General features: G+C 50.2%; 1 protein-coding gene across 1 annotated transcript in view; it reads right to left on the bottom strand.

The window, feature by feature from the left end:
* Window positions 1-26,808, bottom strand: part of SBNO1 (strawberry notch homolog 1) — a 946,695-nt gene that overhangs the window by 109,356 nt on the left and 810,531 nt on the right. Inside the window, exon 24 of the mRNA XM_086942451.1 lies at window positions 4,984-5,121. Within this exon, the coding sequence (XP_086798577.1) occupies window positions 4,984-5,121 (138 nt within the window). The remainder of the gene's footprint in view (window positions 1-4,983; window positions 5,122-26,808) is intronic.

Raw genomic sequence — 26,808 nt, 5'->3', positions numbered from 1 at the left:
GGTACCTAAGGTACACTGTACAGGGGCTGATAAGGTGACTCAGTATCCAATTAGATATGTACCTATAGTACATGGAATCCATTTTACAGAGAGCAGTGGGCCTGGGGTCCTGAATAGCAGGGCCCCAGGTCAACTAAGTCGAAAAACCAGCTAAACACCAGGCAAAAAGTTGGGGGCAACCATAGTCAGATATCCACCTTCCTACACACCCCATGTTAGTTGTCCATGCGGCTAGTTCCAAGGACCAGATTCCGCTCAAGATAAAAATTGCTCCTATTGCAGCTACATTAAGACACCACAACACTGCACAGCCATAGCAGGGTCAACAATAGACAAACCTGCTACTCAAGTACACTTTCACGCCCTTAATTGAATGAAATTGAATGAAATTTTATTTATATTGCGCAACTATGCCCAGTGGGCGTCAAGGCGCCTAAACCAAATAAAAAGCTGTAAGCAGACAGAAACAGAGCCTACTGGTATGCCTTAATAAAGAGCCAAGTTTTCAATGACTTCCTAAAGAGGTCGAGGGAAGGAAGTAATTTGATTTCAAGGGGGAGTGAATTCCACATCAGAGGTGCCAATATGGAGAAAGCTTTGGACCCCCATCTAGCCTTCTTGGCTCTGGGAATTACCAGTTGGTGTTGCTCACTGGATCGTAGACATCTGCTCGGAACATATCTGGTAAGTAATGAACCAAGGGCATCAGCCGAGCCTGCAGATAAAGCCTTATATGTAAGGCAGAGGAGTTTAAAAGTGATCCTTGAAGAAATGGGGAGCCAATGGAGGTTCTTCCTCGCTAGAGTCATGGATGCCAGCCAGGGCAAAGCGAGAGCAAACCGCGCTGCAGCGTTCTGTATGACCTGCAAACGCTGAAGCAGGCCCTTGTTGGCCCCGGCGTACACTGAGTTACAGTAATCAAGCCTTGAGCCAACAAGGGCAATCACCACCTGTTTCCGCGCCTGTGGGGACAGATAGTGCACTATCCTTTTCAGGGTCTTGATGACACCCCAACAGGTCGCCACCGTTCTGTTAACCTGTAGCTCCATGGAGAGCTGGGTGTCAAAGATGACGCCTAGGTTCCTGGCAGATTTGGTAGGTATAGGGCAGCTACCTAAAGAAGGAGGCCACCAGTCACCTGACCATATGTCCTGGTCCTTGCCAAAGACCAGGACCTCTGTCTTGTCCCCGTTCAACTTTAGGGAGTTGGAGACCATCCACTCTGCAACAAGTTGCATGCAGGCCCTAAAGTTAGAAGCAGTTTCACTGACAGAGTGGGTCAGGGATACCATAATCTGCGTGTCGTCAGCATACGACACTACCTCCATCCCCTGAGATCTTACAAGTCTTGCAAGGGGGGCCACGTAGATGTTGAACAGGGTCGGACTCAATGCCGACCCCTGTGGCACCCCACATTGCAAAGACTTGGCAGGGGAGAGGTATTCACCTAGCATGACACGCTGCTCTCTATGTTGTAAAAAGGAGCTTAGGAGGCTGAGCGCCGGTCCAACTACCCCTGCCTCCCTTAACCTAGATGTTAAAGTCAGGGGAGACAGGGTGTCGAAAGCTGCTGAGAGATCAAGCAGCACCAGTACGGTTGTGAGACCCAAATCTACTTTTCTGCGGATGTTGTCCATGACTTTCGTCAAGGCAGACTCCGTACTATGTAGCTTCCTAAAGCCATGTTGGGACCCGTCCAAGAAGCCTGAGGTGTCAAGGAAGTTTGAAAGATGGAAATTCAAATGGGTCTCCAACATCTTAGCAGGGGCTGGCAGCAGAGAGATGGGTCTAAAGTTCTTCAGCACTCCAGGGTCTAAGGTGGTCTTTTTCAGAAGCGGCTTTACGATGGCTCTCTTCCAGAGTGATGGAAAGATGCCCTGTTCCAAGGCTCCGTTCATTACCTCAAGCATCGGGGGAAGAATAATCTCTCTGCAATTCTTAAGTACCTTGAGGGGCACTGGATCAAGAGGGGATGAAGATTTAGTTTTATCCAACAGGCTATTGAGATCTTCTAGCGTAAGAGCCGGGAAGAGTTCAAGGGACTGAGGGGAGTCTTCATTCCAGGCTTCCAGACGAGTAATTTGCGAGGAGTCCTCTGAACTGAGCAAGTTCCTCTGCGATTTTAGGGCTATGTAAATATCGTCAATCTTTTTGTAAAAAAAGTTCGATATGTCATCACATAGCTCCTGGGAAGCAACTACTGGGTCAGGAACCTGAAGAGAGCAAAGGGAGTCTACAATTTTAAAAAGCTCTTTGGAGGATGTTAAAGAACAGGTTAGGTTGGAAAAATAGTCCTGTTTTTCCTTAATGACTCTTTTTATACTCCCGTAGTAGACTCTTATAGCCTTCTCTATCTTTATGATCCCAAGATTTACGCCAGCCACGTTCCTTCTGTCTACATTTTTGTCTAAGGAGCCTCAAATCGGCAGAGAACCAGGGGGCAGATGGCTTCTGTCTAGCTGCAGATTTCAAAGAGGGGGGGGCTAGTTCATCAGCGGCTCTAATAATGGCATCAGTGAGATCTTGAGCCGATTCATCCACCTTCTGCTTAGATGAAATACTGATGTTACAAATAAAAGGGGCAAGAGTCTCCTTGGTGAAATTTTTGAAGCTCCTTTTAGATTGTTTTTTGCCAATGTCCACCGTAACATCAGGGCAGGGAATGTCTAAGGACAGTGGGACTGCTAGATGGTCGGACCAGGTAATTGGTACTGGTAAACCGACTTCTAGTCTGGAATCGTTGGAAAAAATCCCGTCAAGGATGTGCCCCGCCTGGTGGGTCGGGTGGAGAACAAGTTGGACAAAATCACATGCCTCCAGGGAATTAAGCAGAGAGGAGGTATCTTTTGAAGCAGAATCCTCTAAATGGAAATTGATATCGCCCAGAATAGTGAAGTGAGGCCTACCAAAATAAGGTTCTAAAATTCTGAAAAGTTCTGGGCAGAAGTTGGCTCTAGACCCAGGGGGCCTATAGAGTAAGATACCGGAAAAGGAACTCACCGGAGTGTGCGTAATACAAAAGTATAGCGCCTCAAAGGGATCCGTAGAGACTGATAAGGGTTTTATTGTGCAGGAGAGAGTAGATTTAAAAAGAATGGCTATTCCACCTCCTCTACAACGTTCTCTATCTAACCTTAGGAAAGTGTATCCTTCAGGTATGGCCAAAAGCAAATCATGGCCAGCGGACTCAGAAGCCCAGGTTTCTGTAACAAAGACCCAGTCAGGATTCCTCAAACTGACAAAGTCATGAAATTCGATCCCGTGTTTAATCAGAGAACGAGCATTGACTAAAAAACCCTGTTTGGGTTGAGAGATATGGCTGGTGGACTGAAGAGGGATAGCATGAATACCGGATTGAATGGGACGAGTAAAAGAGCTATTGCAAGAGGGACATAAACGGGCCCGGCTCAGAACTTCAGGTCTAAGCCGATGATGGCAGCAGAGTGCACGGGGTCTCAGAGAAAGAAGAGTACCGTAAAGGTTCTCCAGTGAAGGGGGAGGATGTGCGCCGGGAGGCCCAGGGTCCAGCCCGTCCTCAGCGCGGACGGGCGCAGACGGGCTGAACTCTGGCGTAACTCCGGCGTCAGTCTGGCGTCCCCGCAGCGCGTATCCGCTGCGCGTCTGCATGACTCTCTTAAGTATCCGCCTAGCGTCCTCCTGGCGACTAGAGCGCAATACCAGCCAATCAGCGCTAGTGTTGAACCATCCCCATCCAAGATGGCGCTAAAAACGGACCTGCGCCGGGAAGCGGACCCGCCAAACAGCGGTGAGTGTCCCAAAGTTAAATGCGAGTGAGGGCCAGGTGCTATGAGCGCTAGTTAAAAGCAGGGGATAATAAATGAGGTCTAAAAATAAATGACAAACAAGGTAGTATTAAAAGCGAGCAGCAGCTCGGTTCCTGCAGTGCATTAGGCACATGCACAGATCAACTGTCAGCTATAGAGAGAGAGCAGGAGATTTACCTCTCTTAAGTATCCGCCTAGCGTCCTCCTGGCGACTAGAGCGCGATACCAGCCAATCAGCGCTAGTGTTGAACCATCCCCATCCAAGATGGCGCTAAAAACGGACCTGCGCCGGGAAGCGGACCCGCCAAACAGCGGTGAGTGTCCCAAAGTTAAATGCGAGTGAGGGCCAGGTGCTATGAGCGCTAGTTAAAAGCAGGGGATAATAAATGAGGTCTAAAAATAAATGACAAACAAGGTAGTATTAAAAGCGAGCAGCAGCTCGGTTCCTGCAGTGCATTAGGCGCATGCACAGATCAACTGTCAGCTATAGAGAGAGAGCAGGAGATTTACCTCTCTTAAGTATCCGCCTAGCGTCCTCCTGGCGACTAGAGCGCGATACCAGCCAATCAGCGCTAGTGTTGAACCATCCCCATCCAAGATGGCGCTAAAAACGGACCTGCGCCGGGAAGCGGACCCGCCAAACAGCGGTGAGTGTCCCAAAGTTAAATGCGAGTGAGGGCCAGGTGCTATGAGCGCTAGTTAAAAGCAGGGGATAATAAATGAGGTCTAAAAATAAATGACAAACAAGGTAGTATTAAAAGCGAGCAGCAGCTCGGTTCCTGCAGTGCATTAGGCGCATGCACAGATCAACTGTCAGCTATAGACCAGCAGACATGTAATATACAATTATATTAACCGTGCCAATTGTTAAGATTGCAACGATGTAAAATGTCATGAAAAATCCAATAAAAATTGTTTATTAAAAAAAATACATGGTGAGGTCACACAACCACCCTACATAATATACCACATCTCCTTCCTTCACCCCTTGACTTAATCCCACAATTTCACATATACAGGTATTTACTTCACCAAGTATGTAAAGGTCCAATTAAATAGAAAGATTTCTTCAAACACAAAACTCTGACACTAACAAAACTAGATGGGAAAAACTGAAATTTGATGAAAGTGATTACAAATATGAAAACATCAAAAGTTCTATCAGTCATTTAAAAGAAGACTTAGCCAGGTAGTTTACCTTCTTGTATCTCTTCTTCAAATCTGTATAGGTCTCCAATTTAAGTTGTTTCCCTGTGTTTGGCCTATAAATTAAGAAAAGCTTTTTTTTGGAATTTACTTCTTTTGCTAAGATGGTGGTCTTCTTGTTATTGCGGATCTGAAAGAAAAACATGCTCTGGTACCTAAGTTACAGACAACAAGCACACTGCATTTTTATTTCCATGTCCAACAACAGCACAATAGAAAAAAAACGTTATCACATAATTCCATGCACTTTGTTTCATTTCATCACCAACTCTTTGGGAAGTTAAACTCCTGCAAGAGCAAAAGCCCAGATCAGATGAACCCTTTTCACTGTTTGGGAATTCAACCAAAGTGGACATAAGCTGTTCAAACACATCGTTCTTTGGCATCTTTGTGCACCCAAACAAACTTTTTTGGCAAATGAACAAGTTACTTACAATCGGTAACTATGTATCTGCAAGAGAAATACATTAGTTATAGATTCCTTACCTTAGAATTACCCACAGGCCTCAGGCAGGATCTGGAGAATTTTTCTGAAGCAGTAATTTTGCGTGTCGGTAAGTAGCGCCGGCCGACGCTGCGTCGGTTGTTGGTGTCGTGGTTGCCGGGATGATGTCGCAGTGTCGACTTAAGACTTAGCCCCTACGCGCTGACGTCTGTTCTAACACGACTTTCCACACCTGAAGGGCAGAGCCATGCAAGACACTGACCAAGGATGTACAAAACTAGGGCCCTAGAAGGGAGTCCCTATCCGTAGAAGTCAGTTTGCAGAATGGGGAGGATGGGTGGGGCGGTAAGGCATCTATAACAAAATGGTTACTTACCAGTAGGAGTAGTTTTGCAGCTTGAAGAATTTTCTGCATTCACATGCTGTGCATTATTCCGCCATCTACTGGTTGGGTTTGGAATTGTGTTTTTTTTCTTCTTGTTTTGGTCGCTGTCTACCACCATTTGGTGCCAGGTAGGACCCTGTGTGACGTCAGATGGTATCCTGGAGGACTACATGCATGGTAGCCATCTTTGGATTCTTTTTTCTGTTCATATTCCTATTTTGTAGTCCGAGATTTATTTATAAAGTTTTGTAGAGCGAACGTGACCCTTACGGGTATCAGATCGCTTCACAATTTTAGGTAAGAGGGATATAGTATTGGAAAGAAAAGCACAAGTTACTACTTGTGTAACGATATATCTGTAAGAGACATTAGTTAGTGATAGATTCCTTACCTTAGAATATCTCCAGGCGTCAGACTGGATCCGGAAACTTTTGCGTAGCAGTACCCTTGCGCGTCGGTAGGCGTCGTCTGCGGCTCCGCGTCTGTCCTCGGCGCCGTGGCCCCGTTCATGACGTTGTCGGAGTACTTAGACGCCGCCTCCGCGTGCTGACGTCAGTTCTTAGACACAGCTTTTCCGCGCCAGAAACGCAGAGCTATGCTAAAAACCAACACTGGTGCCTTGAATCCAGGGCCCTGAAAGGGGATGACCTTAACCCTAGATATCGGTTCGTAGAACGGGGAGGATGGGTGGGTCGGTAAGGAATCTATCACTAACTAATGTCTCTTACAGATATCGTTACACAAGTAGTAACTTGTGTAGGAGAGTAGGGTCTGCAATCCTATGATCACCCCAGATTTTTGCTTTTTGCTTCACTGGTTTACGACTTCACTGGCTGTGGGCCTGCTAATCAGACCCACAGCCTTGCTGTTCTCACTAAATTGACACGTGTACCTTAGGTGCATTTACCAATTGGTACTGGGCCACCTTACCAGACCCTGTAACTCAGGGCATAGGTGTACCCAGGGCCTACTAGGGGCTGCAGCATGTATTATGCCACCCCTGGCTGGCCATCTAAATCTGACACAACTGGCTGCATGACAGCTGGGGCAAGGTGGTGTAATCACCCTTTGCTTTAGATATAGTATACCTATATCTAACCCTAAAATGGACACATAGATTCCTATCAGTCACTCCTATGGCAGGCCTTGACAATCCTGAAGGCAGAGTGCTTGGAATCATGTGAGATGGTGCTCTGGCATGAGCTGAGCCAGTTTGCGGAACCAAGTCCTAATAGCTGTTCCATGATAACGCATACCATATACTCTTAAGTGCATTATAATCCTCGCGCTTATATGCTATCTTTGGTATCGCTTTATCAAAACATGTCGAGTAAGGTGTCATACGAATTGGAATACTAACCCCTCGCCAATTCTGGCGACGGGGTTAGCATTCCACCCTTCTAGAGGGACACGACATGTATGTAACTGTGAACCCCGGTTAAAGTTAACTTGAGCCTCAGCATCACAAAATGGATGCTGCCACCACAGACACAAGTCTGACCCCCTGCAGCTGGGAGTCCTTCCAGCGAGGGAAGCTTGGACAAAGGGTTTCCTGTCAGGGGCGGTGCTAGCACCATCCCAGACAGGGTTTTGTGTATCCTGGGTAGGCAGGGCTTTAGAGGAAGGTGACTGCAAGTGGCACCCCGGTGCTCACTATACATCTGCCGGCTAGAACCAGTTCCAGGGGCACACCAGCCCCTGAGCTGGGGAAAGTCCGGCATGGGAGAGGGGTGTAACCACCCCCCTTCCTGGTCCCACCCATGGGCAGGACCTAGTCGCATGCCAGCCCCTTTTCCTAGTATAAAGATAGGAGCGGGCCCCCTTCCAAATTAGATCATCTTTGAATCCTGAAACTACTTTCTACGAAAGGAACTCTCGACTTCTTCTCAAGATTTCTTCCTTGTGGCTAAGGAGTAGTCACCCTGCACCCGCAGGCACCATCCAAGAACACTGCGGTTTGCTGCACGTCCTTCCTCCGGAATCCGACTGACCAGCCCGACGAGACCCAGCTTCCCTGGCACCTCTGACCTCTACCCACATTGTCAGCTCAGCTGAGATCCGTGGGTGCGACGAGACCTCGAGGGACCGGCCATCTTCAAGACTGCACGACTCTTGCCCAGCACGACCGCCGAGGGATCCTCGTGTGAGTGCTTTGGGGTCTAGAGAAGCCCCAACCCTGAGCAGCTCCAGCACCGAAGTTCAGCCCTCCAGCATCCACCAGATCTGCGTGGGGCCCTTCTGCTTTTTGCTGCTCACCGCGTTGTCTGGCTACTAGCCCGCTGGCTTGTGGCCTTCCCGACGACGACCAACGACATCAACACTGCTGGTCTGGTTGCTCCAGACTGGCCCTAGCTCCCTTCCAAAAGAGGAGCACCCCGGACCCTCCTGGTCCACTCCAGACGCCATTTTGAGTCCACCGCGTGGGCTTGAATTTGCCAAGACTTGTTGCCCCAATCCTGGGTCCAGCGAGGTCGACAGCAGCAACCATCGTGGGACAGCTCGCACCTCCATCCTGGTCGCCGACAACGCCTCCTGGTCCGTGAGACTGCAGAGCCCAGCGTCGCCCACTCACCAGGTCGAGGTGACTCCACCCGGTGCCATCCTGGTGCCCATCTAATCACTGGCTACTGATTCAGACCTTGGTCCCCTCTGCTTACAGGTGTCTTCCATCTCCGATCCAGGCTTGGATCCCTTCGAACTTCTTCACTGGCCGCCTGCCAGCAACTTCTTCTTTCAGGCTCCATAGACTGCAACGAGGATTCCCGACGTCTTTCCAGACCTATGCAGCCGCAGCCCCTGGGCTAGGTAACTTCGGCATTTCGGTGCCCCAGCATAGCCTCACTATCCAAGGGTCCAGATCCTTTTTCGTTTCAGCTCTACCTAGTCGGATTCGTCCAATATCACTAACTTTGTAAATTCTAGCATCCATAGACTTTGTCCCGCATCCCGCGTGAGAGTGCACACTCTGCACCCGAGTCCCCTAGGCCTCCTGCTAGTAATCTGAAGGTTCAGTAGTCCAGTCCTAGCGATTCCAAAGCCTATTAGTCCAGTACTTACCTGCTAGTAATTTCGCATTCCACTTTTGTAGTATATGGCTTTCCGTGCCCCTCGGGCACTTGTGTAAATTGTGCAACAAAGTATTTTCGTAAGAGTTTTGTTGTGTGCTTAGTACCCTGTCCTCAAAGAGTACAGGGCTGTTGTGATCTAAATAAATACACTGTTTATTTTCATAACACTTGTGTGGTGTCCTTTCACTTGGTGTTCAAGGGGTATATGTGATGGTATAACAGCTGGCTTAACACGCCCTCTAGAGTTTAGCCCGAAGACTGCTCGTATCCATGCTACTAGGATAGCTGGTCTATAAGGTTGACTTACAACCAATCATCAATAAAGGTTGTTTGGACTGATACAAAGTGCTCACTAGAATAGTGAACATTATATATCAGGCCAACTTCTCACAACTTGTGCATCTGAAAGACACGTTAGTGATAGATTCCTTACCTTAGAATAGATACCCCAGCAATACCAACCCCGGTGGTGGGTCTGCGAACCAATAATCACACCAGAAAGTCCTGGAGGACAGAACGGCCGAAGAAGCCATCCCTCCGGACTTGACTGTCCAGGCAATAGTGTCTTGCAAATGTGTGCAGCGAGGACCACGTAGCCGCCCGGCAAATGTCCTGCAAGGGCACACCTCGGCCCAAGGCAGTTGTAGTCGCTGTGGCTCGAGTGGAATGAGCCCTCAGCCCAACAGGGGGTTCCTTCTATGCCAAGGAGTAACACGCCTGGATATACAAGATGATCCACCGTGAGATGGTCCGCTTGTGCACCGCTTTCCCCTTCTTAGCGCCCACGTAACCAACAAAAGAGTTGGTCATCCACCCGGAACCGGCGTGTGCGGTCCAGATAGAACGAGAGCGCACGTTTTGGGTCCAGACGGTGGAGCCTCTCTTCCTCTCTCTCTCGAGGGATGCGGAGGTGGAAAGAAGGTGGGCAAGGTGATGGATTGCCCAATGTGGAAGGCCGTGACTACCTTGGGTAGGAAAGAGGGTCTTGTCCGCAACACAACCTTGTCCGGATGGACTGAAAGGAAAGGAGGTTTACAGGATAGAGCCTGGAGCTCACTCACTCTCCTGGCAGAGGTGATGGCTACCAGGAGGGCAGTCTTCAAAGTAAGAAGGTGAAGAGGACAGTTGTGAAGCGGCTCGAAGGGAGCGCACATCAGAAATGTAAGAACCAAGTTCAAGTCCCACTGAGGCATCACAAAGGGCACAGGAGGGTATGTATGCGTGATGCCTTTCAGGAATCGATTAACAATAGGGGACGTGAACAAAGAAGGTTGATCAGGCAGCCTCAAAAAGGCCGAAAGAGCAGAAAGGTAGCCCTTGATAGTGCCCAGAGCAGAGCCCTGCTGGGCAAGAGAAAGAAGAAAGAGAAGAACCTCAGAAAGAGGGGCAGAAAGAGGATCCACAGCCTTTGCTGTGCACCATGCCACAAATCTGTTCCACCTGCAGGCATATACCGACTTTGTGAAGGGACCCCTGGCTGCCAGAATGATGTTACAGACTTCAGGAGGCAAGTCAAATGGCCTCAACTGTCGCCGCTCAATCTCCAAGCATGGAGGAGGAGACTGGACAGGTTCGGGTGGAGGACCGTCCCCTGCTGCTGCGACAGAAGGTCCTCCTGAAGAGGCAGACGAACCGGGGGATCGACTGACATACTGAGTAGCTCGGGATACCAGTACCTTCGTGCCCAGTCTGGAGCCACAAGGATGACTTGTGCCCGGTCGCGCCTGATCTTCAGCACTTTGGGCAGAAATGGTATAGGCGGAAAGGCGTACAACAGAACCCATCTCCGCTCGCGACGAAAAGCGTCTCCGAGCGAGTGCCGCCTTGGAAATTCCAACGCGCAGAACTGATGACATTGCGCGTTCTCTTCGGTGGCGAATAGGTCTAACCAAGGCTCTCCCCACTGCAGAAAGAGACTTGTGCCACGTCAGAGTTCAGACGCAACTCGTGATTCATCATGCACCGGCGGCTGAGTTCGTCCACCCTGGTGTTCAGAGAACCTGCCAGGTGTTGAACCACCAGAGTCACGCCCTGATGTTCCAGCCATTGCCAGAGGCGCAGAGCCTCCTGGCAGAGGGTCCACGACCACACCCTGCCCTGTTTGTTGCAGTACCACATGGCGGTGGTGTTGTCCGTGAACACCTGCACTACACTCCCTTGGACATAGGGGAGGAATGCCTTCAGTGCTAGACGAATTGCCTGCAGCTCCAAAAGGTTGATATGGAGCCGGGACTCCGCCGGAGACCAGAGGCCTCTGATCTCCGCCTCTCCCACATGGCATCCCCAGCCCTGGAGGGATGCGTCCGTCACAACTACATGCTCCGGTTGGGGAAGGGAGAGGGATCTACCGCTGACCCAATCGCGGTCCGTGAGCCACCACTGCAGCTGTCTCGCAGTGCCCTCCGAGATCAGGACATGGTCGGACAGGTTGCCCGGATGCTGGGCCCACTGAAACTTCAGGTCCCACTGCAGAGCTCACATCCGCCACCGGGCGTGATGCACCAGAAGGATGCAGGAAGCCATCAGCCCCAGAAGCTGCAGCGTCAACCTGACCGAAACTCGGGATAAAGGCTGGAAGATTGGAATCAGAACCTGTATATCCCGAACCCGCTGTTCGGGTGGGTAAACCCGAAACTGCACCGAGTCGAGAACCGCTCCGATGAAAAGGAGCTTCTGAGAGGGACACAGGTGTGACTTCGGCACATTGATGGAGAACCCCAGCTGGTGCAAGGGGTCTGCCGTCGTCTGGAGGTGGTTGACGACTGTCTGGGGCGAGCCCGCCTTCAACAACCAGTCGTCTAGGTAGGGGAAGACTGAAACCCCTAACCTGCGCTGATGAGCTGCGACCACCGCCATCACCTTCGTGAACACCCGTGGGGCGCTGATAAGGCCGAAGGGGAGCACGGTAAACTGAAAGTGCTCGTGGCCTACCGTGAACCGCAGGTAACGCCGGTGGGCCGGCAGGACAGGGATGTGGAAATAAGCGTCCTGCAAGTCCAACGCTACCATCCAGTCTCCTGGGTCCAGGGCAGCTAAGACCTGAGCCAGAGTCAGCATCTTGAACTTCTCCTTCCGGAGGAAGCCGTTGACGTTCCGTAGGTCCAAGATAGGGCGTAGGCCCCCTTTGCCCTTCTTGGGTACCAGAAAGTAGTGGGAGTAGCAACCACGTCCTACTTCGGGCCCAGGAACGCGCTTGATGGCCCCCTTGGCCAAGAGGGCCGAAACTTCCTCCTGCAGAAGTTGCAAGTGATCCCCCGATACGCGGTGGCGTTGCGGTGGCATGGCTTGAGGGGTCGTCTCGAAGGGGAGGGAGTAGCCCCTCGGACGATCTGCAGCACCCACCTGTCCGAAGTGACAGTGCGCCAGTGAGAGTGGTGATGGCGAACCCTGCCCCCCACTGGCGTCACATGGGCTGAGTAGCACGGACTAGGAGGGTTTAGAGGCGGATGCTCCGGGGGAAGGTGTGGACTGGCCTCGCCGTGGTCCCCGACAGCCTCCGCAGCCATTTCCACGGCCGCCACCGTGCTGGATGTTAGTCTGCGGCGTGTGGCTGGCAGCACGTGTGGGGACGCCCCTTTCTTGGCCACGAAAGGAGTGAAAGACACCCGATTGCTGGCGCGGGGCCGAGAGGCCCAAGGCCTTGGCCGCAGCCCTGGAGTCCTTAAAGCGCTCAAGCGCATGGTCTGCCTTGTCGCCAAAAAGGCGACAGCCATCAAACGGCATGTCCATCAGAGTGTTTTGGACATCTGCCGAAAAGTTGGCGGACCTCAACCAGGCGTGGCGTCTAACCGCCACCGTCGTTGCCATCGCTCTACCTAGTGAGTCGGTGGTATCCAGCCCACACCGGATGGAATATTTGGCTGCATCCCGACCCCCCACAAGGGCTTGGCCGAGTTTGGCCCGTACCTCCAATGGACACTCTGGCAGCACTTCCGCAACCGTCTCCCACAGAGAGTGGGTGTAGCGGCCCAAGACGCATGCGGTGTTGGAAGACCGCAGTCCCAGACTAAGGGAGGAGAAGATCTTTTTTCCGTACTGCTCGTACCTCTTGGATTCCCTGTCCGGCGGAGCAGACGGGAATGCGGTCTGGGAATCGGAGGCCTGTATGACCAGACTCTCGGGGGTGGGGTGGGTGGACAGGAAACATCGGTCGCCGGGGGCCGGGCAGTGGCGTCTGGCCACGTTCCTATCTACGGGCGAACCCGTAGCGGGCCTGGACCAAGTGCCCAAAAGAACGTCGGTCAAGGCATCATTAAAGGGCAGCAGAGGCTCGGCCGAGCTTGACTGCGGTTTAAGGACCTCAGTGAGGAGGTTAATCCTCACGGCCGCGACGGGGAGCTCAAGGCCCAAGGCCTTGGCAGCCCTCATCAACACCACACTATAGGTTGCTCCCTCCTCCGAAGCCACGGTAGGAGGGGAGACAAAACCAGTGTCTGGAGAAGTGTCCAGGCCACTGGCCTCCCAAAGTTCCCCTGTCCAGTCCTCTTAAGACTGACACTCTTTGGTCAGAGGGTCCTCAGACCCCTCCCAATCCTCCTCATCACCCATCTCCTGATACCCAGGGTTTTCAATCAATGGGGCCGATTCATAGAAGGGAAAATCTCCAAACGCAGTCGAAAGCGGCGCCCAGCGGCACCGTTCCGACGTCGGAACCGGAGCGAAGGAGCATCGGGGACGGTGCCGGAGGCGACACCTGACGGACCGACGCCGGGGGGGGTCGTAAGGTCCACCGGCGACGATCCACATCCCGAAGAAGGTCCAGTGGGGTCCCGCAGCACTGGGCCCAAAGGCGCCGGCGCCGTCGGGACCGCTTGACCCTGCGGCGCCGGCGGTGTCGGGACTGTGGGGCCCCGCGGCGCCGGGCCCGAAGGCGCCAGCGTCGTCGGGCCGAAGCACCCGACTGCGTCGAAACTCCCGACCCGCTAGGGGCCCCAGACGGGTCCGCTGGGCCCGAAGACGCCGCGGAGCCCGGAGGAGGAGAGAGGGACCTCATGGCCATGAGGAAGCGCTCGATCTCCTCCGGCGTCGCGTCTCGCCCAGGGACCGGAGGGTGTGGAGCGGGACGCGACGCCTGCGACTCCGAAGGGGCGGTGTCACCCGACCCCCCCGGCCGCATCGCGCGTCGGGGGGAGTAAGAAGAACGATGACGCCTCTTCAACTTCTTGTGCTTCTTACCTGACGACGACTTCGACCCGGAGGAGTGGTGCCGACTCTCGGAACTGTGGTGGCTCTGAGCCCGCAACCTGTCCCTCGACCTCCCGTGGGACCGGGACCTCTCACGGCACGGTGCCGACTGCCGGATTTCGAGTCGCCTGCGGGACCGCTCCCGCCTGGCTTTCGAAGAGAGGGCCCGGCAGTCGGAGCAGGCCTTGGCGTCGTGGTCGACGCCTAAACAAGTTAGGCACAAGTGGTGAGGATCCGTGACCGACATCGTGCGGTCGCAATCCTCGCAATGCTTGAAACCAGGCATCCCTACGGCAATGATCGGAGTCGTAAGACTTCGAGAAAGGATCAAAAATGATCCAAAAAAGTTAGTCAAAAATTGACTAAGGGTTACTGCTTTTTCCAGATCTGCGCTTGCTGACGTGGAAAAAAAAATTACTGACGTCAGCACGCGGAGGCAGCGTCTAAGTACTCCGACGACGTCATCACGGCGCCCACGACGCAGACGACGGACGCGGAGCCGCAGACTCCTACCGACGCGCAAGGGTACTGCTACGCAAAAGTTTCCGGATCCAGTCTGACGCCTGGGGATATTCTAAGGTAAGGAGTCTATCACTAACGTGTCTCTTTCAGATACATTTGTTACATAATTATGCAAGGTAGACTACTGTAGGTATTGGAACTCTTCACATAAGGATAGGGCGGACACAGTAATGGGTGAGGAACATATGTATGTACAACGCATGCTAACAATGCTATTCACAAGTATTTATATATTATAACAATGGTCCTTAGAGTAACACATATCAAGAAAAAATTAATTAAATATAGACCAAGATGGGCGCTATATTCAACAGTATCCAGCCGGACAAAGTAATTTATCAGATAAATACATTTTCATTATTAGCAAAAGCAACAAACAATGGAGTGGGATGCAGTCCTGCATCCTCTACAGAAAACAAAGCACGAGTACATACAAAACAGTAAGGATTTCAGGCAACAAGTAGTGGAAGCGTTCATTTGATAAAAAGATTGAACAGCTATCCATAATAGTCTCCACACCAATATTACACAATGGTTAGATGTGTGGAACTATTTCAGAGGTAGACGACGTTTAGATCCCTTTCAGAACAATAATGGGATCATCATCAAGACAAATGGGTTAATTGCCCGAGTACCAAAACACTGCCTGTGAAGAGAGAGGGGGGAAAAATAGGGTAAGGCAGAGAGAAATGTAGTAGAAAAAGCTTGTTTAGGGCATCAATAATAGGACCATGCAGTTTGGAGATTCTATGTTGTGAGCATGCCAGTTGTCACTTCGAAGGTGTTTGAATTTCTATATTGTGACCCATGCAAGCCTGCATTGGCAAGTGTAACAACCGTGCCTATGAACAATTAACGTTGGCGGGCCACTGTGAAACAATATGGAAGAAACAATGATAATTGGTAACATGCCAGTGCATTCAATAATGCAATCAGTAATTAGAGCAAGTGCAGCATAGCAGATGGCATCACAAGTCAAATAAATGATTAACGAGTGTCCCGAAGTTACAGTGCCTCGTGGTTCGTAATGAAATGATTAAAATAGATTAGAGTAATTGCGGGGATGAACAAACCTTAAGCTGGTTTTAGTTCAGATACAACACTTTAGTCGTAGGCAAAGTAGAACACGAGTGCCTGCTGCCAAGGAGAAAGACAACTGTGTCAGGATTCACGTTGCGGTGATGTAAAACTAATTTATGCCCTGTGGTAAAAAAACGGGAAAGTACATTACCTTGGCTCAGAATGGAGCCGATACAGGAAAGGTCTCTGTTTATGGGTAAAGCGAGCCGTATGGAATATAAAAATGAGTATGCTTGCGGCGGTAAATGATGCAGATTAAGTAGCCGCTATCTGTGGAAAGACAAGCGGGGACAACAATAAGGCCATGTCAGTGTGTGAATCGACAAGGTAGCAGGTCTAAAAAGTTATTGAGCTTACCAGGTATCCGGGCGGCAGTGATCGAGACGGAGGTTCCAAACGCGCGATGACAGGAATCTAACGTGCTAAACCTAGGTGCAACTGCCTTGTCCAAGCTACATTACTAACGTTCATGGCTGCAACCACTGACCCAGAAATGATCCCTTGTCCTGAACCATGCCAGTTGAACTCATTGTATTCGTTGTTAATGCCATTAATATTGAAACGACTTATTGTAAATTTCCCTGACAATTCACGGCACTAACGTATATGATTGTATAGATTGCACCCGCAATATCCGCGTCGTTATGCCCAATTGGTATTTTGCTTGCGTACCATTAACTTCTAGGATATAAAAATGCGTGTTTTTATTATAAATCACTTTGCCAATGCGTGCTCAAATTAACACGCCCACTGGTAATTTGCCTGCATTCCACCAACAAGCTACCAGGTTGAAAAAATATGTATTTTCATTATTATCACTTTGCCAATGCACGCTCAAATTAACACATCCTATGTGCCACCATTGTCTCAAATGTAATATCGGTTGAATAGGTATGCAATGTTTAAAATCGTAAACCTTTTCTTTTTTTCTTGCCTCTTTTGTTCATCTTCTTTAATGAACTTTCCTTGGGCTTATTTGACAAATACTACCCAATATGGCTGCCGTTTTGCACGCACCCACAAAACCGGATATAATGAGCACCTAGGTTAACTCGTTAGATTCCTGCCATCGCGCGGTTGGAACATCCGCCTCGGTCACTGCCGCCCGGATACCTGGTAAGCTCTAACTTTTTAGACATGCTACCTTGTCGATTCACACACCGACATGGCCTTATTGTAGTCCCAGCTTTCCTTTCCACAGATACCGGCTACTTAATCTGCACCATTTACCGCCGCGAGCATACTCATCTTTATATTCCATAAGGCTCACTTTAACCATAAACAGAGACCTTTCCTGTATCGGCTCCATTCTGAGCCAAGGTAATTAACTTTCCCAGTTTTTTACCACATAAATTGTTTACATCACCGCAACGGGTCTCCTGACACTGTTGTCTTTCTCCTTGGCAGCAGGGACTCGTGTTCTACTTCGCCCACGACTAACCTGTCATATCTGAACTAAAACCAGCTTGAGGCTTGTTCATCCCCGCAATTACTCTAATCTATTTTAATCATTTCATTACGAACCACGAGGCACTAACTTCGGGACACTCGTTAATCACTCATCTGACTAGTGATGCCTTCTGCTATGCCGCATGTACACTTGCCTTGCCAAACACTGGCTCTAATTACCGATTGCATTATTGAATACACTGGCATGTTACCAACTATCATTATTTCTTCCCTATTGTTTCACAGTGGCCCGCCAACGTTAATTGATAGTTCATAGGCACGGTTGTTACACTTGCCCTAAACAAGATTTTTCTACTACATTTCTCTCTGCCTTACCCTATTTTTCCCCCTCTCTCTTCACAGGCAGTGTTTTGATACTCTGGCAATTAACCCATTTGTCCTGATGATGATCCCAATATTGTTCTGAAAGGGATCGAAACGTCGTCGACCACTGAAATAGTTCCACACATGTAACCATTGTGTAATATTGGTGTGGATACTATTATGGATAGCTTGTTCAATCTTTTTATCAAATCAACGCTTCCACTACTTCGTGCCTGAAATCCTTACGGTTTTGTATGTACTCATGCTTTGTTTTCTGGAGTGGATGCAGGACTGCATCCCACTCCATTGTTTGTCGCTTTTGCTAATAATTAAAATTTATGTATCTGATTAAATACTTTGTCCAGCTGGACACTGTTGAATATAGTGCCCATCTTGGTCTATATTTAATAAATATTTTCTTGATATATGTGTTACTCTAAGGACCATTGTTATAATATATACTTGACACCCAGGGTCCTTAGATACTCATTGGGTCCCCTTGTTCCCCTTAAATATATATTCACAAGTATTTAAGCATGTCAAAAGTGAATCAAGATGACCGAAGAGATCGTCATTAAATAACTGATGTGATCTTTTGCTTACCCACTTGTTTGTTTTCCCTGTGGGTCGAATGTAAACATAGAAAATTCTTCAAGCTGCAAAACTACTCCTACTGGCAAGTAATTATTTCGTTTTGCAGCGTTAATACTTTTCTGGATTCACATGTTGTGCATTAGATTACATAGCGGATCTCCCATGCTTGGGAGGCTGTGGTGAGAAGAAGACCTTGCAAACAAGTGTTAAAACACCTTCTGTCCAATTTGAACTTTCTTACTCATGTGTATGTCCACACAGTAATGTTTTGTAAAAGTGTGTGGTGATGCTCATGTTGCGGCTGCAGAAATAGTGTCAATGGGTACATTGACCATGAAAGCTCCCTTCTTTCTAGTGGAGTGAGCTGTTGGTCGTATTGTTACTTCTTTCTGGCATAGGCATAACATGATAGGATGGTTTGTACTATCCCTCGTGCATTTGTAGCCTTTGTGACCAGTGATCCTGTGTTGGTATGTGCATAGGCGACAATCAACTGTTTTGTTTTGCGTATTTGTTCTGTCTTTTGCAGATAATACGGTACAAAAGGGGGTGGTGATGGACGGAGCATCTGAACCAATCAAACACTCACACCCAGTCAAAAGATCTGGGTTTGATTCATCACCGTTCTTTAGACCACTCTGCCACCCCAGTTCAGACATGGCTATATGCAAATCAGTCTGACCCTGTGCCTCATGGGAACAGTCCAGCCCGAACTGTCAAGCCATGCCTTCCCTGGACCGGAAACAAGCTTCCGAGGACTGGTTTCTGGCATTACAGCCGTCTTCTGCCCGGCTTGCTTGAATCCAGTGGCAAAGTGAGCAAGGGACTCACGTCTGAGCATACCCTGCCACACTTATGGCGGCCAAAAGCGGTACAAAAGGGGGTGGTGATGGACGGAGCATCTGAAACAATCAAACACTCACACCCAGTCAAAAGATCTGGGTTTGATCCATCACCGTTCTTTAGCCCACTCTGCCACCCCAGTTCAGGCATGGCTATAAGTGTGGCAGGGTTCATCCCCTGTGTTACCCTAGTCATCCCCGTGATGAGAGGGAGAGTAAGGAAAATAAGGATTGAAAGGAGTAGTAGGCATGATAAGTTGAAAAGGAATGAAGGGTCTAGAAGGAGAAGTTCCAAAGTCCTTTTTCTTTAGTGGAATAGGGGACTGAGGTTCCAAGTCCAAAGGCCTCTTTTTCCTACGCAGGATGGTAACTTTACCAGTCTCTGGGTTGATAAAAATGTTTGATTGGTCGTCAGAGGGATCTGGGTGGAAAAGTTCTTCCTCAACAGTCCTGGGTTGAGTCTTAGGCTTTGGTTTGTAGACGACTTTAGATTTAGGAACCGACTTTTTCGGCTCGAGCCTTTTTTCGGGTCGACTGTCTTTCCGGTCGACGCGTTTTTTGTGCTCCGTAGGCTTCTTCGGAGAAGTGTTGTCTCCAGAGTCAATGTTTTTGTTGGGATCGACTGGAGACTTTTTTGGCTGAGTGTCCTTTCGGGAGTCGATTGTCTTTTTTGAATCGACTGGTGTCTTCGGATCCGGTGTTTTCGGTCCGAGAGGACGTTCTGGCTTGGACGCGGTCTTAGGTACGGCGCCTTTTGTCGGATCGATGTTTTTATGGCCGAAGGCTTGTTTGGGTCGGTGACCTTCTTTGTCTCGGCGCCCTTGGGCTGTGTGGCCTTGTTCGGGTCGACAACCGCTTTTGGGTAGACAAGTTTGGGCTGCACGGCCTTCTTGGGGTCGACAGTCTTTTTCGGCTCAACGCTATTTGGCTGTATGGCCGCTTTCGGATCGATGCCCTTCAGGTCCGCGACCTTCTTTGGCTCTGGAACCTTCTTTGGGACGATGTTACTGGGCCCTGGGTTTTCCGAAGGTTTCGGTTTCGAGGCCGAGCCGGATGGCGGGGCAATCAAAACTTTTTTATGATCTTGGCTAAGGCCTTTCGGCGATGCCTTGACCGGAGCCGTTGTTATCGGGGTAGATGGTGTCGGGGGCAGGGTACTCACGATTTGCCCCGGTGGGATCTCGTCATCTGAGTCCGAGTAGTTCTACGGTGACGATCTCTAGGTCCGAGTCTGGCGCCTCTTGTAGTTCTTGGTCGTCATCGAAGATGTTGTCCAGGTCTGGTGTCGGTCGTTACATTTCTTGCCTGGCTGCACGTCGGTTCCGAATAGTTTTCTTGGATCGAAACTGTGCACAGGCTGTGGGAACTTGGCGTGGCATTGCGGGCACCTTTTAAACAGGCTTCTTTCCATCGACAGTTGGCTCACGTGGCGTCGAAAAGGCTCAACGGCCCGCATCGACAACCACTTGGAGATGGAAGGCTGGATTGAGTAGAGAGGTACCGATCGAGAACAATACAGTCGAATCGAAGGCCTTTTGGCCTTTAGAAAAGTTTTGTTTTTGATTCCAAAGTTGGAGTATAGGAGTTTGCATCCGAACCCAATGGTGGAAAAAAACAATCTGAGGATGGAGAGGATGCCCATGCGCACTGTAGTCCAGAGGAGGAGTCACCAAGACAACAAGTGCAATTATCCAGACCCAACACTAGGTGGCGATCTATGCACAAGATATGAATTTAGCAGCCCACATGACTCGAACACCAAGTTCCCACCAGAAAGTCCCGGAGAACAGAACAGCCCCAAACAAAAAACCATCTCTCCGGACTTGGCCATTCAGTTAGTAATGTCTTATGAACGTGTGCTGGGATGCCCTGGTGGCTACCTGGCAGATGTTAATCAGCGGAACTCAACGTCCCAAAGCAGTAGAGGCTGCCACTTTGGGCAGAAAAGAGGGCCTAGTTCAACAGACCACTTTGTCCGGATGAACGGCAAGAAAAGGAGGCTTCGAGGAAAGAGCCTGAAGCTCGCTCCCACTGCGTGCAGTTGTGATGCCAAGCAGGAAAGCGGTCTTCAAGGTAAGAAGACAGAGGAAAATTAAGTAGTGGCTTGAAAGGAGCACACATAAGGTAAGTAAGAACAAGATTCAAGTCCCACTGGGGCATTACGAAAGGAGAAGGCGGAAAGAGATGAGTAATGCCCTTCAGAAATCTATTTACAATAGAAGAGTTGAAAAAAGAAGGCTGATCAGGAAGGCGCAGAAAGGCAGAGATGGCTGAAAGGTAGCCTTTTAAGAGTGCCTAGAGCAGAGCCCTGCTGGGCCAAAGATGGAAAGAAGAGGAGCACCTCAGAAAGAGGGGCAGTAAGGGGATCCACAGCTATTGCTGTGCACTGAGGTAATTGAAATTTTTATGGTCAAGTATGTCCCCTAACGTGTACCCCAACGTCTCCATGTACGTGCTTCAAGTACATGTAATTTCCCTCCATGACCGAATATGAAGACGCAAATACATTTGCGTCCAACATTAACATGTCCTCTTTCAGATCCATCATGAATGGATCGATAATTCAGTTCCTAACCATACCATGCCAACGTCTTTACATGGCACACTTTTACGTTTTTCCTGGCTCTGCCGAGCTAGGCCCTGATTTCTGTCTCCGAGCCCTTTCTGCTTTCTGCCTCCAGCCTCTGAAAGCTGCAGCATGGACACGTATCCCTGACCTCTGCCTTACTTCCTGCCAAGCGAAGCGGTGCCTGGCTCAACCTAGCCTGCCTGCCAAAACCGTATTTTTCCTTCAAGTTATCTGTTCAGCCTCCTCGAAAATACATTCCTGTCTAGTGATTTAGGTAAACATCTCCCCGGCTGCAGAGCAAAGAGCAAGCCTTCCTGTCTCCATGCAAGTAATTTACAGTTCCCGTTGCCATAGTAGGCCCATGGCCCTTCACGTAGACACGTAGACATATGCACGCACTAGCATTCAGTATAGAATAGCCTCTGCCCGAGAGACCTTTTACTCTAGATAATACACCCTCCAAACATAAGATACCAGATAAGTTATAGGTCCAGGTCGTTCTGACATCCCAGACTTCTGTCTCCTCTACTAGTGTTAAAGTTCTCCCCAGTTACACATCTATGTCGCGTCATGCTAGCTGCGCGCGCATCCACACTTTCTGCTGATCCTGCAACTTTCTCTATGCACCCACCCACATGTGACGATTCTTATGACGTTTCTCTGACATGTACAGTGCACGCCTCCGTGTACGCCTATTACACGCCTTCTTTCACGCCTCTTCTTACGCACATGTGTTCTTATCTCGCTCTTTCTCACCTGTTACGCCTACTGTATTGGATTCAATTATGTTACTTTACTATATATAATGTGTAATGCTAATAAAACGTTGACTGTCCCTTCCCGAACCCTAGTGGTGACGGAACATGATCTCCAACCTCGAGGTTTTTCATTAAAACCCGTATGATTCAGATACCACGGACTCTGCCTCTCATTTGAATGAGCTGTCTTGTAATGATAATAATACGGTAAAAACGATTAGGTAAATTTATTTACCACAGCACCATGCCACAAATGTGTTCAATCTACAGGTATATACAGTTTTAGTGGAGGGATGCCTAGCTGCCAATATAACAAAAGCTGTCAACTGTCGCCACTCAATCTCCTTGCAAAAAGGTGGAGGCTGGACAGGTTTGTGTGGAGGACCATCCCCTGCTGCTGCGACAGAAGATCCTCCTGAAGAGGCAGGCTGATCGGAGGATCGATGGCCATGCTCAAGAGCTCTGGGCACCAGACTTGTATTGCGACCAGTCCGGAGCCACAAGCATGACTTGGGCTCAGTCGAGCTTGATCTTCTTCAGCATCTCAGGTAGAAGTGGTATAGGCGGAAAGGTGAACAGGAGACCGCTGTTCCACTCGCGACGAAAAGCGTCGTCCAGCGAGTGCCGCCTTGGAAATTACAATGCGCAGAAATGTGGTCATTGCACGTTCTCTTCGGTGGCTAACAGATCTAACCAAGGCTCTCCCCGCTGCAGAGAGAGACCTTGCACTGCCTCCGAGTGAAGACTCCATTTGTGATCCATCATGCACCTGCGACTGAGTTTGTCCGCCCTGGCGTTCAGGGAAACTGCTAGGTGTTGAACCACCAAGGATATGCTTTGATGTTCCAGCCATGTCCAGAGGGGAAGAGCCTCTCGATGGAGGTTCCACAATCCCACCCGCCCTGTTTGTTGCAGTTGCACATGGCGGTGGTGTTGCATTACTCCTTTTACAGAAGGAAGGAATACCTTCAGCTCAAGATGTATCGCCTGGAGCTCCAAAATGTTGATGTGGTGACCGGACTCTGCCGGGAGACCAGAGACCTTTGATTTCCGCATCTCGCAGGTGGCCGCACCATCCCAGGAGTGACGCATCCGTCACTACTGTGAACTCTGGTTGAGGAAGGGGGAGTGATCTGCCGCTGACCCAATCCTGGTTCGTGAGCCACCACTGCAATGGACATGCAGTCCCCTCTGAGATCTGGACGACATAAGAAAGATTTCCCGGACTCTGTGCCCACTGGGACTTCAGGTCCCACTGCAGAGCCTGCATATGCCAACCGGCATGATCCACCAGCAGTATTCGGGAGGCCATGTGGCCCAGCAGCCTCCGGGTCAGTCTCCATGAAATCCCGGATAGAGGCTGATACATCGGTATCATAGTCAGAGTATCCCAGCCTCGCTGCTCGGGAGGATGAGCCCGAAACTGCGCTGTAGCCAGAACTACTCCAGTGAAACCTAATATAGTCCTTTTTTTCAGATCTGCTCTCTTAGCATTATTTCTGTTTCTCACTAGATTAATTCTGAGTGGTTTGCTCAGCCTCTTATGGGGAATTTGTCAAATTAAAGTAAGCAATTGAATCGCAATCTGGAAAATCTCAAACTTGATTAATCACGAAGAATTGCTAATTTGACTCTGATGGTAATATGTACTTGGCAAGGTATCTAACCCTAGGCCTGGTTGGGGAAAAACTGGGAAAAAACTGTATAAAAAAGAAGTTTCTGCGAATCTTGTCCTGTCAAGAATTTAAAGGGAAATAAAACATTAAACAGAGGCACTAGACACTACAGCATCATTTCTCAGCACTAACCTTTTTAATTTCAGGTTGTAAACTAGCAAAAGTTTGTGCTTCTGAGAGGGATTCAGGTCTGACTTCGGCATGTTGGTAGTGAACGCCAGCTAGTGCAGAAGGTCAGCCGTAGTATGAATGTGTGAGACAGCCTGGGGTGAGCTCGCTTTGAACAGCCAGTTGCCGAGATACGGGAAGACTGGAACCCCTTGTTATACACAGATGAGCTGTGACCCCCGCCAAAACTTTCATGAACAACCGAGGGGCACTGGTAAGGCCAAAGGGGAGCACGGTAAAATGCCTGTGGCCTACCATGGCCCGCTGGTAACACTTGTGGGCTGGCAGGACGGGAATATGGAAGTAGGAATCCTGCTATTCCAACGCTACCATCCAGTCTGAGGGTCGAGGGCAGACAGGACTTAAGCCAACGTGAAAATCTTGAACTTCTCCTTCCGGAGGAAACGGTTGAGGGCCCTGAGGTCTAAGAGAGGACACAGGCCTTTGTCATTCTTGGGTACCAGAAAGTAGCAGGAGTAGCAATCACGACCTACTTCTGGCACAGGGACCCTTTCGATTGCTCCCCTGGCCAAGAGAGCTGCAACTTCCTGGCAGAGAAGGGCCAAGTGATCCTCCGACATGCAATGGAGTGCTGGTGGCATGAAGGGAGGGGTAGTCTCAAAGGGAAAGGAGTAGCCCATTCGGACTATCTGCAAAACCCACCAGTCCGACGTGATGGTTTGCCAGTGGGGGAGGTGATGGCGGATCCTGCCGCTCACTGGCAACTGGTGGCCATGAAAGGTCGGACTAGGAGGTTTGGAAGCTGCTGCAGGAGGGTGATGGGTGGACTGGCCCCCCGGACCTGTATCACTGGGTCCCACGTCCAAGGCTACGCAGAGGATGGGTAGCTTGCGCAGCCCTGAGGCCAGATGGGGAGGAACGTGGTGGGGCACCCCTCCGTAACCACGCAAGGTGGACTGCAAAGGGCGAGAGGATTCTGAGATCTGGCCATAGGCTTAGAATCCTTGAAGCGCGCAAACACGGAGTCCGCCTTGTCCCCGAACAGGCGACGGGCATCAAAGGGCATGTCCAAAAGGGTGTATTGGACATCCCCAGAGAAAACAGAAGTCCTCAACCAGGCGTAGGCGCCTCAAGGCTACTGACTTGGAAACCATTCTGCATAGAGAGTCGGTGGTATCCAGCCCACACCGAATGGTGAATGTAGGAGAGTAGGGTCTGCAATCCTATGATCACCCCAGATTCTTGCTTTTTGCTTCACTGGTTTACGACTTCTCTGGCTGTGGGCCTGCTAATCAGACCCACAGCCTTGCTGTTCTCTCACTAAATTGACACGTGTACCTTAGGTGCATTTACCAATTGGTACTGGGCCACCTTATCAGACCCTGTAACTCAGGGCATAGGTGTACCCAGGGCCTACCAGGGGCTGCAGCATGTATTATGCCACCCCTGGCTGGCCATCTAAATCTGACACAACTGGCTGCACGACAGCTGGGGCAAGGTGGTGTAATCACCCTTTGCTGTAGATATAGTATACCTATATCTAACCCTAAAATGGACACTCGTATCAGTCACTCCTATGGCAGGGCTTGACAATCCTGAAGGCAGAGTGCTTGGAATCGTGTGAGATGGTGCTCTGGCATGAGCTGAGCCCGTTTGCAGCTTGCGGAACCAAGTCCTAATAGCTGTTCCATGATAACGCGTACCATATACTCTTAAGTGCATTATAATCCTCGTGGTTATATGCCAACTCTGGTATCGCTTTATCAAAACATGTCGAGTAAGGTGTCATACGAATTGGAATACTAACCCCTCGCCAATTCTGGCGACGGGGTTAGCATTCCACCCTTCTAGAGGGACACGACATGTATGTAACTGTGAACCCCGGTTAAAGTTAACTCAAGCCTCAGCATCACAAAATGGATGCTGCCACCACAGACATAAGTCTGACCTCCTGCTGCTGGGAGTCCTTCCAGCGAGGGAGGCTTGGACAAAGGGTTTCCTGTCAGGGGCGGTGCTAGCACCATCCCAGACAGGGTTTTGTGTATCCTGGGTAGGCAGGGCTTTAGAGGAAGGTGACTGCAAGTGGCACCCCGGTGCTCACTATGCATCTGCCGGCTAGAACCAGTTCCAGGGGCACACCAGCCCCTGAGCTGGGGAAAGTCCGGCATGGGAGAGGGGTGTAACCACCCCCCTTCCTGGTCCCACCCATGGGCAGGACCTAGTCGCGTGCCAGCCCCTTTTCCTAGTATAAAGATAGGAGCGGGCCCCCTTCCAGATTAGATCATCTTTGAATCCTGAAACTACTTTCTACGAAAGGAACTCAAGACTTCTTCCTAAGATTTCTCCCTTGTGACTAAGGAGTAGTCACCCTGCATCCGCAGGCACCATCCAAGCATCGCGGTCTGCTGTAAGTCTCTCCTCCGGATCAAGACTGCCCAGCTCGACGGGAACCGGCTTCCCTGGCACCTCTGACCTCTACCTGCATCATCAGCCCAGCTGAGATTCGTGGGTGTGACGAGACCTCGAGGGACCGGCCATCTTCAGGACTGCACGACGCTTGCCCAGCACGACCGCCGAGGGATCCTCGAGTGAGTGCTTTGGGGTGTGAGAAGCCCCAGCACCGAAGTTCAGCCTCCCAGCCTCCACGAGATCTGTGTGGGGCCCTTCTTCTCTTTGCTGCTCACCGCGTTGTCTGGCTACTAGCCTGCTGGCTTGTGGCCTTCCCGACGACGAACGACGACATCAACACCGCTGGTCTGGTTGCTCCAGACTGGCCCTTGCTCCCCTCCAAC

Source organism: Lissotriton vulgaris, chromosome 11 (genome assembly GCF_964263255.1).
Source record: "Lissotriton vulgaris chromosome 11, aLisVul1.2, whole genome shotgun sequence".
NCBI classification, from domain to species: Eukaryota; Metazoa; Chordata; class Amphibia; order Caudata; family Salamandridae; genus Lissotriton; species Lissotriton vulgaris.
Note: the sequence above shows the minus strand (reverse complement) of the source record. Positions and strands in the feature narration are given on the sequence as shown.